This window comes from Tiliqua scincoides, chromosome 5 (genome assembly GCF_035046505.1).
Source record: "Tiliqua scincoides isolate rTilSci1 chromosome 5, rTilSci1.hap2, whole genome shotgun sequence".
Lineage (NCBI taxonomy): Eukaryota > Metazoa > Chordata > Lepidosauria > Squamata > Scincidae > Tiliqua > Tiliqua scincoides.
Window position 1 is genome coordinate 36,280,422 of NC_089825.1, and position 19,354 is coordinate 36,299,775.

At 46.8% G+C, this 19,354-nt stretch overlaps 1 protein-coding gene across 4 annotated transcripts in view; it reads right to left on the minus strand.

Moving 5' to 3' along the window:
* The window catches only part of IGF2BP3 (insulin like growth factor 2 mRNA binding protein 3), a 92,561-nt gene extending 75,256 nt beyond the window's left edge, over positions 1 to 17,305 (minus strand). For all 4 annotated transcript variants that reach the window (XM_066627699.1, XM_066627698.1, XM_066627697.1 and 1 more), the window contains exons 1-2: positions 17,131 to 17,305; positions 15,177 to 15,237 (exon numbers count right to left, since the gene is read on the minus strand). In XM_066627699.1, the coding sequence (XP_066483796.1) occupies positions 15,177 to 15,237; positions 17,131 to 17,305 (236 nt within the window). The remainder of the gene's footprint in view (positions 1 to 15,176; positions 15,238 to 17,130) is intronic.
* Between the last annotated feature and the right edge of the window lie 2,049 nt (positions 17,306 to 19,354).

The following is a 19,354-nucleotide window of genomic DNA, read 5'->3' on the forward strand; positions in this document are numbered from 1 at the left end:
ACTCTCTGAACATAGCCTGTATCTACACACAGCTGTCTTGCAGGTGGCCATAGAAAAAGGAATAACGTATTTTTCGCTCCATAAGACGCACCTGACCATAAGACACACCTAGTTTTTAGAGGAGGAAAACAGGGAAAAAAATATTCTGAACCAAATAGTGTAATAAAATATTTAATAAACTATAACAGAATAACATTTGAACCATGTAAAGTGAACAGCAGTCAACAGTGGCATTAAGGACCATTATCACTGTCATTAACAAATGGAGAGACTTAAAGGTTTGAGTACTCTAGTTTTCTGGAAACCCCAAGAACTCATCATCGCTAGAGTCAAAATTTATAAAGCTCACAAAAGCAGGTGCACACAAATAGGGGATCACATTATCTTTCTGCTACAATGATGTTCTGCCAAATCAGAGTCCAAAGCCAATAAGCCAAATTACAGTCCAAGGTCAGGTTCCAGGTAGGTTAGTCAAATCTGTCAGGGTATCCAAGTCCAGTCACAACCCACAGTCAGATTCCAAATTCAATAAACCCAGTCAGTCTCCTCTCCTACCTCCAACCTGCACTCCTTCAAAACCCACAAACCCTTTCTGCCTCAGGTACTCCTTATATCCCTGAGGGCCCTATTGCCTTCCAGTGGCTGCAGCTGTGCAGCACACTCTGCTGGATGCCCAGGCCTTACCCTTAAAGGGGCCACTGCTGACACCACATCTACCTCCTCGCCAGTTCTTCCGTGATTCCAATACAAATGAACAAGTGGAAAGTCCAACCACAACTTGAATTCTCAAGACACAACAAACCTCTGGATTTATGGTGATTTACCTGGGGCTTGTGCAATAAGCAAACACTGGCATTCTGAACAAGGAGACAGTTTTTTCTTTGTGATGGGGGGGCTTACATTCAGATGCTGGATGAGGTGAGTGAAAGCGCCCCTCCCCTGCTGTGTGAGTGTGTGGGGGGGCAGAGCATCTGTGTGGGTAAGAGAAGGGGGCAGCCTGTGTGTGTGAGAGAGGGGGGAAAATGTTTGTGTTGCAGAGAGGCTGTGATGCTCCAGGCTTGGGGTGGGGGGAAAGAGAGGCTGTGATGCTCCAGGCTTGGGGTGGGGGGAAAGAGAAGCTGTGATGCTCCAGGCTTGGGGGGGGGGGAAGAGAGAAGCTGTGATGCTCCAGGCTTGGGGGGGGGGAAGAGAGAAGCTGTGATGCTCCAGGCTTGGGGGGGGGGAAGAGAGAAGCTGTGATGCTCCAGGCTTGGGGGGGGGAAGAGAGAAGCTGTGATGCTCCAGGCTTGGGGGGGGGAAGAGAGAGGCTGTGATGCTCCAGGCTTGGGGGGGGGAAGAGAGAGGCTGTGATGGGGAAGGGGGGGAAGAGAGAGGCTTGGGGGGAGAGGAGAGAGAGGCTGTGATGCTCCAGGCTTTGGGGGGGGGGGAGAGAGAGAGGCTGTGATGCTCCAGGCTTGGGGGGGGAAGAGAGGCTGTGATGCTCCAGGCTTGGGGGGGGGAAGAGAGGCTTTCCTGGGAGTAAGCCCCCCTGACTCTAATGGGACTTACTTCAGAGTAGGCATGCACAGGATTAGGCAGGGAGACTGCCACCCCACCCACGCTTTCCTGGGAGTGAGCCCCACTGATTCTGAGACTTACTTCTGAGTAGACACGCGGGCTTGGGCTCCCTCCAGCGCTGCCACAGTCCGTGCGGGCGCTGAGGGAACGCAGGAGCCCCCCAGCCAGCTCAGCCTCTGACTGCCAGGGGAAGCTGAGCAGAGCAAGCGGGCAGGGGGCGGGGGCGGGGCCAGGGCCGGGGCAGAGTGTTTTTTTTTTGTTTGTTTTTTTACACAGTATTCGCTTCATAAGACACACACACTTTTCCCCCCACTTTTTGGGGCGGAAAAAGTGCGTCTTAATGGAGCGAAAAATACGGTACCTCATTTTCAAGGTTAAAGAATGTTTTATTTGACCAAGGAAGAAAACAAATTCTACAGACAAGGAATCATAATTAAAAGTGTTCACTAACACAGCCTCCCCAGACTCTCTTTCTGGGGAGAAAGAGGAATTCTTGATGAAGTGCTTCAGCTAACTGCAAACACACAGGTATCATACCAGGAGTACAGACACATGGAGCTTCCAGTATTGCAGTGATTAGATTTCTTAGTTCTGAGGAGCTAACACCTGTCCAGTTCCAAATTAATCTGGAAGATTTAGCACTAGCTTTCCCAAGTACTTCACAGCAGAACCCTCAAGTGAACAATCCCACTGGGACAACCAGTTAATTTTTCGACTGAGTGAACTAATGACTGGAATATTCCTTGTGCCCACATTTGCTGTCTTCTACAGTTTTTAGGGGGTATAGGATTACATATCCACTAATGTTCAACATGGGTTCAGGAAAAACCTACAATCCTCTCCAGAACATCACTTTTACATAATATTGAAATACTCAAACCATACATAACAAGCTAGTTAGTGCAGACATTTATCCTCAGCTGTTTCAATACAAGTTACTCTTCCATTAAAAGCCCCCCCTCCACAGGAGGGGGCTAAAGAAAGGCCTTTAGATCCCTTTCAATTCAATTTTTCTAATCTAAATTGTCAAAGTGAATATTGGACTCAATATTCTCAGAAGTGGGTCCACAATATCTACAGAAACGTCACTGAAAACATGTGAAATAAACATATCTGTTTAGATTTTGCAGTCGACTGACCTGGTCCCAGTAAACTTAAGCTTTTAACTACTATATGAAGATTGGAGAATATATTCACCACACTACGTGGAAGTTAAGTTCATAATGCAGCATAATTTTGCCAAGTTATAAAATGCTGTTGAGACCAAACATACCTGCACAGAACACTGAGTCAACAGTTTTGAACACATGCCCAAAAGGTGATTGAGCAATCAGTATCACACCAACTATGTATCCAGAACAGCAGCACCTGCAACAGATTTTGCCCAGAAACCCATGGGATGCTCATAACTGAGTATAATAGAGATAGCTACACACTGTTCTTTCCCATCTAGCTAGTGATTGGATCTACTGTCTTTCAACACAGGGGTTCATTTTTTTTTATATAAGAACCTAATAAGCACTCAAGAGACCTGCTGCAATAAATTCATCAAGCTCCAAACTCAGTACCATCATTGGAAGAGCCAATTTACAGGTACGAAGGAAGAATTTCAAGGGGTTATTCCCTCTCACAGCTTAAAAAATTTTGAGGACAAAATGGTACAGACTAAGCACACCATGAGGTGGCTGCTATAGCTTCTCCAATCCAGCGAAGATGCTACGTAGGTGGCAGTTCTCCATGGAGCCAAAGAGTGCAAGACAGCTGGCAGTTCTTTACCTTGCCTTTCTTCCCGCCTTCCACAACATTGTGTCACAGGTCTCCACTCCTACTTGCTATTTTCAGCTCCTTTCCTAGCAATTGCTAACAAATTCTTCTGCAGCTTTTCATTACCACAGTACAATGCACTGATGAGTTCAGTGAGCCATCTACAATGACCTCAAGGTCTCTTCCTAGGTAATCATAGCCAATTTAGACCCAATCAATGGAGTAAAAATTGCCAGCAAGTAGCCAGGCCTAGGTCCACTGCTGAGAGTGTGCACAATGCTCTGCTGTGTTAACCTAGATCAGGGGTCGGCAACCTTAAAGAGCCATTTGGACCCGTTTTCTGGAGGGAAAAAAACCTCAGGAGTCACAAAACCCTTTTGACATCTAAAATGAAGATAATACTGCATATATAGTTTTTTTTTTACCTTTATGTTCTTATAGGTCCCATTTTTATAATGCAGCCCCCTCTTGTAGCTTTTAGTTAGTTTTGTCATACATTCTTGTCCTGTGTTTTCAGACGCCTGGTCCTCTATGGTGTTTTGCCTGATTCCAAGGCCATTCTCTGCCTGGAGAATTATGCCCACTTTAAGCAAATTAGCTCCCCTTCTTTCCCCCAACAAATGACCCTGGTTCTGCCCTGTAGTCCTGCTGGACCCCACCTCCAGGGTAGCTTGCCTGTTCAACCTGCAGAGATCTTCTCTCCTACCAGCAGCCTCCCACCACTACAGCAGCCCCTTGGTCCTCAGCAGGTCTTGGGCACAGCAGCCACACACCAAACTCCAGTGTCTCCAACAGTCCATAAGTCACAAAGTCAGTCAAGAGTATCCAGGGCAGAGTCCAAAGTCAATAAGCCAAGTCACAGTCCAAGATCAGATTCCAAAGTAAGTCAGTCAAATCAGTCAGAGTATCCAAGTCAAAGTCAATAAGCCCAGTCAGTCTCCTCTCCTACCTCCAACCTGCACTACAACCCACACCCCCTTCCTCAGGTGCCTGTTATATCCCCGAGGGCCCTATTGCCTTCCAGTGGCTGCAGCTGTGCAGCACACTCTGCTGGATGCCCAGGCCTTACCCTTCAAGGGGCCACTGCTGACACCACATCTACCTCCTCACCAGATCTTCCAGGATTCCAATACATAAGGAGGTTATGACATCTGCTTATCTTACATGGATACTAAAGAACTCCCCCCACCTTCCAGAGGCACCCTGCTGGAAGGAAAAAAGGACACAGACTCCAGAGGTGGGGAAGAGAAGAAGGGCGGGCAGCCACAGGCCAGCTTCTGCCCTGCCTGCCTGCCCTCCCTCACTCAGGTTGCAACCCTCTCCACACAATCCTGGGAGTAAGCCCCATTGGCTACAATGGGACTTCTGAGCAGACAAGTTGGTTGGAGCTCTCAGGTTGCAGTCCTCTCCACACTTTCCTGGGAAGAAGCCTCACTGACTACTTGTGAGTAGACCTGCATAGGAGGGGGCTGAGGCTGCAGCCCTCCACACCTTCCTGGGAGTAGCCCAGGGACTACATCGGGGCTTACTCTTGAACAGACCTGCATGGGCTCCCACTCACCCATCCTTGCGCTTGGCCTTGAGCAGGCTCCAAGGCTGCCATCCCAGGCACCCTTTCCTGGGAGTAAGCTTTATCTGCTGTAATGGAGCTTACAACTGAGTAGACACACAGGATGTCTCCTCTGCTGTGGAGGAAAAGCCTCTCCTTGCACTGAGTGGGGACCTGCTCAAGGAAAGGCGGGCTGCAAGGGCTTGCAATGGCTGAGGAGGAGGGCAGCTCAGGATTGGTTGGTGGTCAGCCAGTGAAGGGCCCTGAGCCATTCCAACAGAAAAAGCCAGGAGCCTGCTGGATGCTGATTGGCTGAGCCTGCTGGAGAGTTGGGGAAGGGAAAAACAGGGATCTTAAGCCTGCAGAGCAGGCAAAATTGAAAAGGGAAACCAATGCGGGGCAGGTGGGGGTGAAGGGAGAGGAGGGCAGTGAGCTCAGGCGGTGGAGGAAAGCAGCCTGCCCTCCCAACACAGGTGCCTCCTGTTAACCCCTTTGCCACTTTCACCGGGAGGAGCCAAAACAGACAGCTGAAAGAGCCACATGCTGCTCTAGAGCTGCAGGTTGCCGACCCCTGACCTAGATAAAATACAACACTGCACAGTTGACTACCTTCTCTGTCCTGTCCCCTCCAACGTGAAGTACGCATGCCCAGTCCATGGGACACCACTGCATCCACTGTATGACGGTTTATTTCCATCTCATGGAAACCTAATGTACCACTATGCATTGCTCTCTCCTAGAAAGGCAAACATGTCCTAAACCCTTCTCCTACCCTCTGAATTCAGAGTCACAAGAGCAGATACCAGGATGGTCAGCTGTTGGGTATCTTCTCCATCTTATAGGTTTAAACAAAGAAGTAAGAATTGTTTAAAAGAAGGTTTAAACAAAGAAGTAAGAGAACAAAGAAGTAAGGAGGTAATCACCTCCTGCATTGTCATTTGCAAGACCAAACCATAATCTTGCATTTTAGTTCTTTAAGAGTTTGTGTGTGAATGTCATTTATTCTGAACAGCATCTAACAACATTTTGCATTCTCCAAAGCAAGGGGTGGGCAAACCCTGGTCCGCCATTTCCAGCCCTCAGGATCCCCCAATCCAGCCATCAGGGAGCCCCCAGTCTCCAATGAGCCTCTGGCCCTTCAGAAACTGTTAGAGTCTGCGCTGGCCTGTGACTGACAATTAGAGTTGGGCTGAGTTAGAGTAAGGACTCTTATAGTCTCCACATGTTTTCTGCTTTTCCACAGACCAGGGCTTTTCAAACTGGGGCATCATGATGCCCCAGCCTGTGGGCCCTGGCCTCTGCCCCCTTAAGGGGCAGGGGCAGTCTGGAGGCAGGGAGGAGATAGCTGTGCGATCCCCAGGATTGCGCCATTCAGGGGGGCTGCAGGGGCTTGGGTGCACTTACCCAAGCCTCCTGCAGCCTCCTGGGGGTGTGGGGAGCCCTGCACGACCTTCTGCAGGGCTCCCCGCAGCTGTGAAAGTAAAAGCAGAGTGATCACACCCTACCTCCGCTAAAGCAGAAGTCGAGCGTGATCGCTCCACTTTCACTGCTGCAGGGAGCCCTGCAGAAGGTCGCGCAGGGCTCCTCGCACCCCCAGGAGGCTGCAGGAGACTAAGTGCACCCAAGCCCCTGCAGCCCCCCTGAATGGCTCAATCCTGGGGATCACACTGCTGCCTTCCCCCCCGCCGCCTTCCCCCCCTCCCCCGAGTACTTAGTGGCTCTCAAACTCTCCCAGAGAGTTTGAGAACCACTGCCCAAGGCATTATTTTAAGCCCCTTCTCCCTTGCCTCTGAACAACTTATATCACCATGTGTTTCTGGCTTGGTCTGTATGTGTTCACTGTGCAGAAGGTGTGTGGCAAACAGTTCATAGTTCTCATGTTGTTCTACATGCCTTTATTATAGTTCTCATGTGTATTATAAATAAGCTCAGTAAAATTCATTCATTCATATAATTACACTCTAATGTATTCATTTAAGTATATTTATGAAAATGTATTCATATTTGAAATGTAAATTCATTCTTTTCTTCCCAGCCCCTAACACAGTGCCAGAGAGATGATGTGGCCCTCCTGCCAAGATGTTTGTGCACCCCAATCCTAAACTTAACTCATTCTGTTCCAACCCACACATGCATTAGGGCTGGATTCATCTTTGGACACCATTTTCTTTGTACAATTAGCAAGAGAAATACTAGAGGATCAAAGGATTCATCATACAAGATTTGAACGGAGACTAAACAAAAGTCAGTTTGCTTTTTCAAATAAAGGTAAAAGGTTTTTAGACAGTTAATTCAAAGAAAAGTTTTAATCTATTATAAAAGAAGGAATGGTGCATTTATGCTTAAAGAAAACAGGTTTACATAAAATGTTAATATGCTATTAACTATAATTTTTAGAGAGAAAGCCAATATTGCTACTACTTAGAGATAGTGCAGCTATAGCCAATTCTGCCTCATTTTAATGGATCAGGATGAGGTTTTTCTAATCATACTAGCTCACTAGTCCATTCTCATGATTCTACCAACATGTGCACACTCATCCTTCATCAAGGTTCATTTTTCAATTACACTTTTAACTTACACTCCATTTTGGGAAGGTTCTCTTTTACACTACTTTGTAGAAGTACTACACATACCAGGGAGTTCCATTTGCCTACATAAAAAATTCCAAATTAATCATATTCTGCCTATGAATAATTTATACCAGAGCACCAGTGGCATCACTAGGGTTTGCATCACCCGGTGCAGGATGGCAGCGCGTCACCCCCCCATGCAGTGGGCGGGGCAACACCCCAGGTGGTGATGAACCATCACTCCGCCCCCACTGGTTTTTTGGCTGTACCTTTTGATAGAACAAAGAAAGAACACATTCTGCATGAAGTTACGCATTGATTGATATATAATATGATGGTATTATTCCTCCAAACTGTGATTTTGGTCACTAGTGGTGTCACACACACTCCTTACTAACACCTTACTGCAGCAGTTCTCAAACTTTTAGCACTGGGACCCACTTTTTAGAATGACAATCTGTCCAAGACTCACCAGAAGTGATGTCTTGGCAGAAGTGAAATCATCAGGCAAATTAAAATAAATAAGTATAAATAATTAAAGTAAAACAAATATCGTAGATACTCGCCTATAGTATGTGAAATTTTTGCCAAGTAATCAAGCTCAAATTATCACTTCGCCTTATCTCCTGGTCAATCAGAGGGCAAAGCCTTTCAACTCTGAAAAGTGTTTCTCAAGCGGCAGACAGGGGCCAAGTTTCTCAAGCAACTTGTTTCTCAAGCAGGGGCCAAGTTTCTCCTTCTGCTGCCGCCTGGTTCTGCTTTGCAAATGCTTGTAAAGCAGGCCTGTTTTTAAACACCAGGATGGGAATCCTTTCCATCTCAAGCAGGCTACAATTCAATGCACCCTTACTTAAGAATAACACCCATGGAAAGCAGTGGGTCTACTTCTGAGTAAAAAGGGTTGCAAATATATGCAGCTGCATCTCTCTGCTGTGAATTGCACACTCCCAGTTATGTATTATGGATTGTATGTAGAGCTTCTGCCTTAACACACCAGACACCTTAAAGGTGGATTTGATTCATGGATCTCCTGCAGTGGTTCCCAACCTTTTTCACTTGCATATCCCTTGGCAGCCCATTTCCATAAATTGTACCCTTCATATTAGCAAAATGTTTGTAATTAATAATACAAGCCCTCATCTCCTCTATATGAAAGCCCAGACTTCATGTATTTATCACAGTGTTTTCTCTTTTTATCTGTTTGAAGAACAGAAGACTCTGCCTTTACACCGTTTTGCACCAGAAGTGTGCTAAGAGATTCTGGGCGATTGATCACTTTCCATATTATGTTTCAGCTTTTTTACTGTGCTGGTTTTCAATCACTGGTTCATACATGAATTGATGACCAAAAACTAGCTATTGGTGGGGATTTCATAGCCAACTAGCTACCTCCCTTCCTGGTCCTTGCAAGGCATTCCTGTCTTGCAAGGCATTCTGGAGCATGACCTGCCTTTTTCTACCATTATTCCATTCTTTTTCAAGTACCCCTAAAGGTCCTGTTGAGTGTCCCTGGGAGTACATGAATACCAGGTTGGGAACCACTGTTTTACTGGTATGTAGTTTACAATGCACTTACTCTGATAGTGCTTACAAAAAGGTGGTGAAGACCAGAATTTAAAAAGAATAAAAATGTATCTTATGATCTTTTACTATGTTTTTAATAAATTAGAGACTACGGTTCTTAGATAACAATTAGTGGTGGGTTATTTTTCAGGATCTAGCCTCAAGTAAAATCAGACAAAACTATAGTCAGACACCCCCCTAAGTTTAACCCCTGACTTATCCGAGGGTCATAGAAAATCCCATGATTGTTGGCTCAAAACCTGCCCTCGACTTATCTGTGGGATCGACATGTGGGCGAGGGCCTGCGGTGATTAAACGGGCCAGCCCTGGTCCACTAAGTGAATTTCCTCTGTAGCCTGCCTGCAATAACACCCCCTTTCAAAACCAGTAAGGGTTTCAGCCCTACCCAGTGCCCAGTTCAATTTAAGAACTTCTGTTTAAACCAGATCACTGTCAGGATCCAATTGGCTTTGCAAGTCTCAAAAAAGTTCACCTTATCAGCTGAAGCCTCTGTTTTGATCCTTTATAGTGGGGGGGGGGCTGCCTTCTGCAGCACTTGTTTAGCTCCAGATGTCTAGGATCAGGACCATTCTGGTAGCCTTGCACTCTCCTTCACCTGATCTTCTACACCAGCCAAAGCATGTTTGCTTACTCGCGGGTAAACGCGACCGTGAGGCTTAGTTTCGCTTTCCATAGGGCTTGATACATTCATCTGCTTGGAGGGAGGGACTTCTTTCTCAGGTGTTTTTGGGGGCTGCATTCATTGGATCAGGACCATTCTGGTGTCACTGGATACTTCTCAGCCTGCCCTTTCCGACGGACTAAGGCACATTTGCTTACTCATGAGTAAACACACAATACGGCTCACTTTCACTTTCCATCGGAATCCATGCCTTTTTTGTTCTCCAGTTTTTTGGCCATAATTTTGATAGAAAGATGTTTCACTCAGGTGTTTTGCATTGCATTGCGCTCGAAATTCCGCATCTAACGATATATAATATGATGGGGTTACGCCTAACCACCGCGATTTTGGCATGTCACCCCCTGTGCGCGTCACCTGGTGCGGCCCGCACCTACTGTACCCCCCTAATGACGCCACTGCAGGGCACTCCAAACACTAGCCTGCAGGCCAGATCCAGAGTTTGGAGACCGCCCTCCCCCTGCATGAGCAGCACTTACAGTTTAGCCACTGCTCCTGGCACCTGATTTAATCACAAGAATGCTCTGGGCAGTTGTGTCTGCCCAGGCATCCTGTCATAAAGTCTGCTGGGGCTATTGGCAATAGACATGACTGCCTAGAGCAGTGACACCCAAAGTCATGACTGTGGTCCTATGAAAATGCAGTCCTCATCCAGACCACAGCTTTTCATTTTGCCTCCATGTGGCTGCTTTTCTTGGTAGACCTGGGAAGTTGTGTCTGTTGCCCAGCATCCCAGAAGGCTGTGTGACAGGATGTCCAGGCAGACATTACTGCCCAGACCGTCCTGGTGCCCAGAACAACCAAGAAGAGCAGCCGCGTGGAGGTCAAATGAACAGGGCCGTTCACTAGGTGAACATATCCGCCTGAACCCCAAATCCGGCTGCAATTAGAGCAGCCCAGGCCTAGAGCATCCTTATGATGAGATCGGATGCCAGGAGCAGCAGCAGCAGCACAGTGGAATTGTAACAGCTTGTTGGGATGAGGAGGGCTTCTCAGCTGCACAGCCGGTTTGGAGACCGCAGGCTTATACCAGTGGTTCTCAGAACTTCTTAGTACTGGGACCCACTTTTTGGAGTGACAATATCAATTTAGGTTTCAAACCTATGACATAATCAGCCAAAGGTCCTATTGCACAGTGCACTCTTGCTGTTATTTTGCATAACTCTGAATTCAAACATTGCAGCTCAGAACAGAACACAGATGTGGATCCTTTTCCAACTACACAGCCCTCTTCCCTTTCCACTATTCCATTTTCCCACTTAACTCAGGGGAAAGCACCATGCCTCTCTCCCACCCAAAGCCTGCTCTGCCCAGCAGCTCTGTACCCTGCATTTCAAGTTGTGTATTTTCAATGGTGGTTGAGCTAGGTACTAAGCGACCCACCGGAAACTGGCTCACGGCACACCTAGCAGGAACCGACCCATATTCTGAGAAACACTGGCTTTTTAAAAAAAAATAAAATCCCGATTGAAAAAATTTAAGTGCGATTATCACATCACAGATTTTAGAGATTTCTCTGTTGAGATGAAGACCTCAAATTGCAAACTGTCCTTTCAAAAATAGTGTAGATTTCTTTTTCTGCAATTTTAATAGCACTTTTGATATTGGTGCTTTTGTATACTGTGTTGCAAGACTATATATTTAAACATTAAACTACTTTTGCAATCCACCTGCTTTAAATGATCCAATCCAGAATTTAATGTATTCTGCAAGGATTGCAACAGTAGAACATATCAACAAGCACGGAATGAAGGAAGAGAAGCAAAATCTTGACATCACACAGAGAACTAAGCTGTACAATGCAACAAAAACCTGTCTGTACACTTCACAGCTTGCACATCTGCCTGAGCTCATTCTTATGTCCCCAAACCACTACTGGATGCTGAGGTTCAGTAGCTTCCTTTCCAGAACTTTTGTCCACAATGATGGCTATACTCTTTTCAAGAAACCAAATCTTAAAGATTCTACATTGTGCAGTAAGTACACTTAATATGCATAGTGCCAATTATAATGCATCCTATGCTACACTGTTCCTAAAACCAACCATTAGTCCCAAGTGGCACTGAAAACATGCCATTTCATTTTGAAACCTAAAAAATGACATGAAGGTAGATCAGGACCTAACTTCCAAAAAGGAACATTACTCAAATTCTTGCAAATGTACATGTCCTGGTACTCATTCACCCAAAATTAAACAATGCTCTCTCAGCTCCTCAAGGACCAACTCAATATGCAGCCCCCAGGTGATCAGTGTCAGGTCCCAGCCCATCCCCCTACCAAACTATCCATCACACAATGAAAGTCATCAGTGCTATTTGAATAATCAGCCCACAGTATGTATATTGCCCATCAATGGAACAGCTGCTTTTCCAGCAAGCTAGGGAGTACTAAAAGATTTGCACACTATTTTCCCAATATGCATGTTCCATCTTGTTTTGTGTAATTTTTTTCCAAAAGTGTGTGGGAACCAATGATCACAACTAAGAATACTCTGCATTCTTTTGTAATGCGTAACTAGAAGCCAGCATTGTTACAATGCCATTCCCAGATTTTGAATGAAGTGATCTAAGTTTCTATGAAATAGGTAGCAGTTTCCTATGATCCACAAGGTTATGAATGCAAAAATTCTACATTCCTTTCATGTTCCCTTAAGGTTTTCATAGTAAGAAAAAAAACCCAGCTTCTGGTTACAGCCATATTATAAACAGTTTGTTCCTCTCTGTAGCACAAGCCTATGTAAGTAGGCTTAGAAGTAACTACCACTGTGTTCAATGGGGCTTATTCCAAGATAGTGTTTAAAGTACTGCAGTCTAAGTATTCTTTTTCAGTGCCTGGAGCATCCCAACTCCCTCTATGCCATCCAAACACAACACAAGTCTATCTTGAACTCAATGAGCATTCTAGAGCACAGTAATCCTAAACTGCCTTTCACAGCAGGTATAAAGGTTGCTTTTGCAACTGTGGGTGTGTCCCCTTTCTATCTAAAAGGCCAACCTACCAGAATGCAAAGACTGCTGGGTCTTAAAATTCTCTTTAACAAACAAGACTCAGCTTAACAGGGATTGGCCTTTTGAATTTAATTTTGCTTTGTAAAAAGTCTTGGCACCATTACACAAAGGGGACATGGATAACAACATGCTGTCTCTACCCCTAATGCATGGTCTCATTATGCTGGGTGAAAATCTGTAAATACAGAGCATGGACTAGAATGCATGTTCTGTAGATGAGACCTATCTCTAAATGGATCAGAACTTTAACCTCAGCAGCATATAAAGAATAATACTATAGAACATTCCTTTGAGTCTTTTAAAGAAAAAACCTGTGAATGTTAACAGATGTAGCTTACTTGACTGCTGTTTTTCCTGAGAAATAGTTCTGACAAATTAATTTGTCCAACTACTTCTTTAATCCAACTGAAGCCTTTATCCAAACAAGTCAGTCCCAGACCTACTGGTGCCAATGGCACACACCCTTGCCTATCTAAAATTTCAGCACAACAACTTACTAGATAATTTTTGATGTACAGATATGATCTTGGTGTATTTACCCAAACACTGAAAACATCTGTAAACAATTTGCAGGCCGCTTTATACAAAGAATATTTTCTTAAATTAGACCCAGTTAGAGAGTATGTATTGGTAAACAATATAGGATAGCTCCATTTCACAGAAAAATCAATCAATTACACAGAGAAAGTAGTACTAAAAAGTTAGGCTGAATGGCTATACTAATGGCCACTATTTACAGCCCTATGCATTATGTTTACTAGGAAATAAGTCTCACTGAGTTCAGTAGAACTTATTCTCAAGCATGCACCTACATCACAGATTGCCAAGTTTACAAAAAACACATAGTTTTATATCCTGACACCTATTAACTCATCTCCACCAGGAATATCTTTGTCATGGAAATATTTTAGAAAATTTTCAGCAGAAAATTTTATTTCTGTAACTTCAGCTGCATTATTAAATGCCTTCAAAGTTTAACATGCTTTCACATATTGTTCCTTAATTAGATGCTTGATATAATCATTGCTACACATAATCGTTTAGAAATGCAAAGCTGTAATAAGCATAAGGGAAAGAGTGAACACTCATCAGGAAGAAATTTAAATATTTTAGGATTTTATATTTTCATCACTGCTCAAAAAAGGAGGGCTAACATAATATAGATACACTGCTACATTGTTTGCTGGTCTAGAGTGAGATTTCTAATTTGATTGTTCGGCGCATTAAAATAAAATTTTCAATGAAGCAGACAAAACACTTCAATATGTTTGAAGTTAATTTCAGTTTACAACTTAAGTGCTATTAGCTTCTAATAGCATTTGAAGGTAGTTTTAAGATTTCAATGGTACACATAAGAGCTTACTATTGCTAGTGAACTTAAAGTACACAGATACACAGATAAATGTTACCAGTAAAAAAGCTAGCAACCCATGTTTTCAGTGTAGACATATTTTACCAAGCAAGCAGGAAAACACATGTTAAGTATTACTAAAACATACCCCCCAAATGCCAGTAGGTAACATATGCCATTGCCTGAGAAAACTCAGATGAAGTTTCTGTCAAAATTATGCTGTCTCTCTTTCTCATAATCATATACAGTACTTCCAAATGAAATTTCTATACTGCTTTATGGAATTACTCACTTTTAGTTCCCCAGATCAGATACTCAGTAATACTTCTAAACATATTTTGTAGGCCTCAAATCTGCATGCCCTTTTAAGAAAGGCTATTTCATCTGAACAGTATTTGGGACAGGGTATAAAACAGGAAGAGTTTAAAAACAAGGATATGCTACCTTTGTCTGTGCGCTCTGGACAACCAAGACTGCATTATAACGTAAACACTTATGGAAAAAAGTTTAACTGAACTGCTAACAAGCAACTCTCCCATTGCTTTGGTACATGATTTAAAGTACTCTCTACTTACTAGCCCTGATGTACTTACTTCACGGAACACAAAAAACTAAGTGTGTACAGTATCTTTCCACGAGGAAAAAAAATGGGTATGCTCCCACAGCAATATATGGGAGCATCTGCTGATAAAGGTATATATCCATTTAAATAAAGCTCTCTCTTTAAAATATTTTCTGCAACGCCTCATAACCAAAACTTCAAAAACACACAAAAGTGCAACATGCTTAAAGTTTGTTTATTCTACAGTCCCAATACATGGATTTTAATATTCCTCTATCACTCAAAAATTAGCCTTACTACAAAACCTTTAACCTATTTGGAATTTGGCACCATTGCCAATGGAGATTGAGCTTTCCCTGTACACCCACAGCAATGTTGACAGCACTCCTTAGGAAACCAATATTATTGACCATCACAAAGTAACAACCAGGTTCAGCTCATGTTTAACTACTAGGTTGTTAAGCATCACATTAACCTTCTTCTCCCACCCTGTGTGAATGATGAAGCTTTTAATTCTGAGAAAGAGAACAACAAGAAGAAATGAATTACCTTTGTCTTTTGGGAACTGAATGCTCAACTTCTATGAGTTTACCATGCAGTTCAACTTTACCTGCAAAGAGGAATACAACTCAATTCAGAATTTGTGGTTCCGGGCTTCTTCCCTCCACCCCCAACCAAGGGCCCCTCCCAGATTGAATGTGGGCTTGTGTAAAAACTGCACAGGAAACAGAAATGTGTAGCGTGAGGCTCATTCACCAAAAGTTGCACAGCAGCAACAGAAAACATGGTGGGCCTGATAACCACAAAGCCCCAGAGCTACTTTCCAATGAGGCCTGCCCAAGATCAATGCTTTGGAAAGGCCTACTGAGTAGGGGGCTGCCTTGGGAAGGAAGTGCGTTGCTCCTTGTTTCTTTTTGCCTTTCAAAGTGATGTGTGAAGAGGTTACCATGTAACACACACACACACAAGGATAGCTCCCCTGAGGAGACTAAAACAGGCCTCTAGAACTGGTCACAAGGAAACAGGAACTGCTGGCCTGGAGTAGAAAAAAGTGTCTTCCCCCCCCCCCCGCAAAAGCACTCTTTGCTACAAGCTCATTCTGAAGAACACCCACGGGGTCAAAGACCAGGACGCCCCACGACCCATGGAGGCTGCAGAAGCAAGACACGAACAAACAGCCTCCCTCCCTGGCCGGCCGGCCGGCCGGCGCTCCAAGTTGCCTCCTCGCACAAAAACAGGATGTCAAAGCGAGCAGCGCCGCATGCCCGCTGGCTGCGTGAGAACCGGGGGAGGGGGTGAGCTACACGCCAGCCTCAGTGCAGCCCCACCGCGGCCTTCAACCCTCCACTTCCCTCTCCCCCCCCCAGGGCCAAACAACAGGAGGGGTGGACTGAAACTAGGAGAGGTGCGCCAGTGTGTTGTGCTTGTGAGCGCCCCGCGTCCCCCCTGCAGTCGTGTGTGGCCTTCTTCAGAAAGGGCTTCACCAGGCGGGGGGCGGCCCGCTCTGCGCGCAAAGCTCTCCAAGGGCGCGCGCCGCGTTGCGCCCAAGCGGGGCGCCTTCTGTCCTCTCCTCCTAATCCCGCCAGCTGCCTTTGCAGCAAGGGGGACTCTCTCCCCTCTCCGTGGGGGGAGGGGAGACCTGCATGGGAGGGAGGCGCCGAGTGCGCGCGTGGAGAGCTGCGGGTCCCTTCGCCCTGCGAGGGGTACTTAGGCCCTGGAGAGCCGTGTCTGTGCCCAGCGATCCTGCGCGCCTCAGGGCCCAATCCGAGCCAACTTTCCAGCCCCAGTGCAGCCCCGTGGTCAAGGAACACACGTCCCCATCCCTCGGGAAGGCCCAGGGACTGCCCCTCCGCCACAGGATGCGGGCGCAGCTGCACCAGCACTGGAAGACTGGCTGGGATTGGGCCCTCCGCCCCCTCTCAAACGCGGGGGGGGGGCAGCTCCCTGGCGCTCCACCAGGGAACTGTTCGGGGCTTGGGGGGGGTTCTCCTAGGTGTGCCAAGGCCTCGTGGCGGCCTGCTTCTCCATTTCCAGGGGGGGGCGGCTTTCAACCCATCAGCCTGCGCTTTACCTGACAGCGTGTCTGTGAGCTGCACATGGGGGAGGAGGGGGTGGGAGAAGGGGACAGTGGGAGCAGCCAGGTGGCTGCGGCTAACGGAGCGGTCGCCCCCCGAAGGCCCTGCGTTGTGCCGCTCAGGCTCTCCAAAATAAGTGCAGCCTCGCCAGCCGGGCGGCGCACCCGGAGGGGGATTCGGGGCCGTGCTGAAAATGGGCACTCAGAGCACCATGGGGAGGAGAGCCACTCGCTTTGGAGAGGATGGCGCCTAGAGATGGGGGGCGGGGGGCAGGTAAGATAAGCCTAAGATGGGGGGATTCACCGGGGCAACATGGGGAGAAAGGAGCAGACACTCGCTTTGGGGGCGTGCAGGGGAGAAGGGAAAGGATGGCGCCTAGAGAGATGGGGGAAGGTACGATAAGCCTAAGATGGGGGGGATTCACCCACCTGAAAGTGCCTCGATGGCCTTCATAGCCCAGTTTTCGTCGGGGCAGTCGACGAACGCGTATCCCGTCTTCACGAGGAACTGGCCGGTGAAAGGGATCTTGGACTCTTTAAAGAGACTTTCGAGGTCCAGAGGACTCACGTTCTCGCCCAGGTTCCCGATGTAGAGCTTATTCATGGTCGTGCGTGCGTGAGTGCGAGTGTGTTAATTAAAAATAGAGCTTTGCTTTTAAAAAAAAACACACCACGCACACGCCGTCTTGCAACGAAACCCAAAACGGGGGAGGGGAGGGGGGAAGAGAGATCAACACCCCCTCCTTGAAAGATCCGAGGAGTAAAATAAAGAGAGGAGAGGGAGAGGAGGGGGATGGGGAACAAAATAACATAAAAGCAGTTTGTGCCAGTCCCTCCCCCACCCACCCCTCTTTCTCACCGGAGTTTAATATATTGAAGAGAAAAAAAAAACCCAGAGCTTGATGCCAAATCGCTGCGTTATCCGGAGGAGTGGGGGAAATCACGACGTTTGTAGGACTAGGATGGCTGGCGGGTTAAAAGAAAAAAATAAAGATAAACCCGGGAGGAGAGATGGGGGGAAACTACTTTTTTTGTCTTGCCCCCAAGCCCCCTTGGCGGCGGCAGCAACAGCAGCAGGCGGAGTATGAAAATGTTACAATACGTGAGTGTAGGCACCGCCTCTTCGAAAAGGGGGGGAAAAATCCCGAGGGGGGAGGAGGAGGAGGGGGGAGGAGAGAAAATCACTTGAATATTCCGGCTTTTTTGAATGAGCCACGTGTTCAAACTACAAATCAACTTCTCACGTGAGGAATCCCAACGCCTCAATTAGATAGCAGCAGCTTGAAGCGCACAAACACACAAAGGAGGAGGGGAAGCGAAGCTGTTTCTGTCGTCCAGGACAAGTTTTTGAAGGAAGGGGGTGGGGGGGGAGTTGATGGGCGCGGAGCCCTGACCGCGTGGTCTCCCCCCCTCCCCGTTTACTACTACTTTCTGTTGTGGGTTTGGTTGCTCTGTACACAAACAGACACATTCTTTTGCAAATGCATGAAGCTTCTGGGTGCTGGAGAGTTTTCCAGATTTGTGCAACTGAAATCCTACCGAAAAGGCTGGGAGAAGCAAAGGTTCGCTTTGCGTTTGGCAAAAGGGGGGGCAGAGAGAGAGGGGGGACAGCCAAGTGCAACCTCATGACCACCCCTTCGCCTCCTTCTTCACCATCGTTGGGGTGACTCATGTAGGTCGCTTGTGCAACCTCGCCCCAACAGGGCTGGGCAAAACGTCTTGGGTGAGTGGGTGGGTAGACTGCAATTACAGCTCTGAGGGAGTTGGAGGTGGGGGTAAGGGGGGCGATTCTCATGCCGCCACCCTGGCTCTCCAAGCTCTCCATCCATGTGCGCCACCGCCACTTTTGTCCTGCGGTTTCGTGTTTGGTGGTTCTGTCTGCTTGCTGGTTGGCGATTGGCTGCGAGCCAGAGAAAGAGCGAGGGGTCTCGGAGAGGGCGGGAGGAGGGAGAGGCGGGGGTCTCCTTGAAACAGCTCCCAGCCAGGCAGCCACCCAGCCACCCACCCCCTTCCTTCCTGCATAGTAATACTGCTGGCGGTTTGATGAGCGTAGGTTGCAGCGACTCCAGCGTCCATCGTTATGAATCGAAGGACAAAAGGGGTGGAGGCCAGTTGGAGAGTGATTAAAAAGTGGGAGTGCTCAGGGGCAGAGGAGAGCGTGCTGCTCCGGACATCTGCCCCCCCCCTCCAGCCACAGCTGCTTCCTTCCCCTTTTCTTTTAAATCAAGTTAATGGTGGCTCCCAGCTCAAAAAAGGGGAATGATCAGACAACCTAGCCCCAGGATTACCATAGCGCAGAGAGAAGAATCCACCCACCCACCTCCCCACCCCATTCTCCACCCCTCCTCCATTCGGTTCAAGGAACCATTCATAATTTTCAACATTTGTAAAGAGCACAATGGTGGGTTTGTGGGGGGAGGGGTCAGTGTGTGTGGAGCCTGGTTCCAGTACAAACAAAATGTGGCCTGAAGATGAAGAAAGGATACGGAAATGAAAGCCAGCTCTGTATTTAATATATAGGAATCCAGTAGGTTTTGTTTAAGAATTCACTTTAGTGAATGGGTTCATTTATTCTGCATCGATGGGGAGGGGGAGGATATATCAGAATGCCTATGGAAAATCGTCAAGTACTTTTATTAGTTAATAGGGGCAG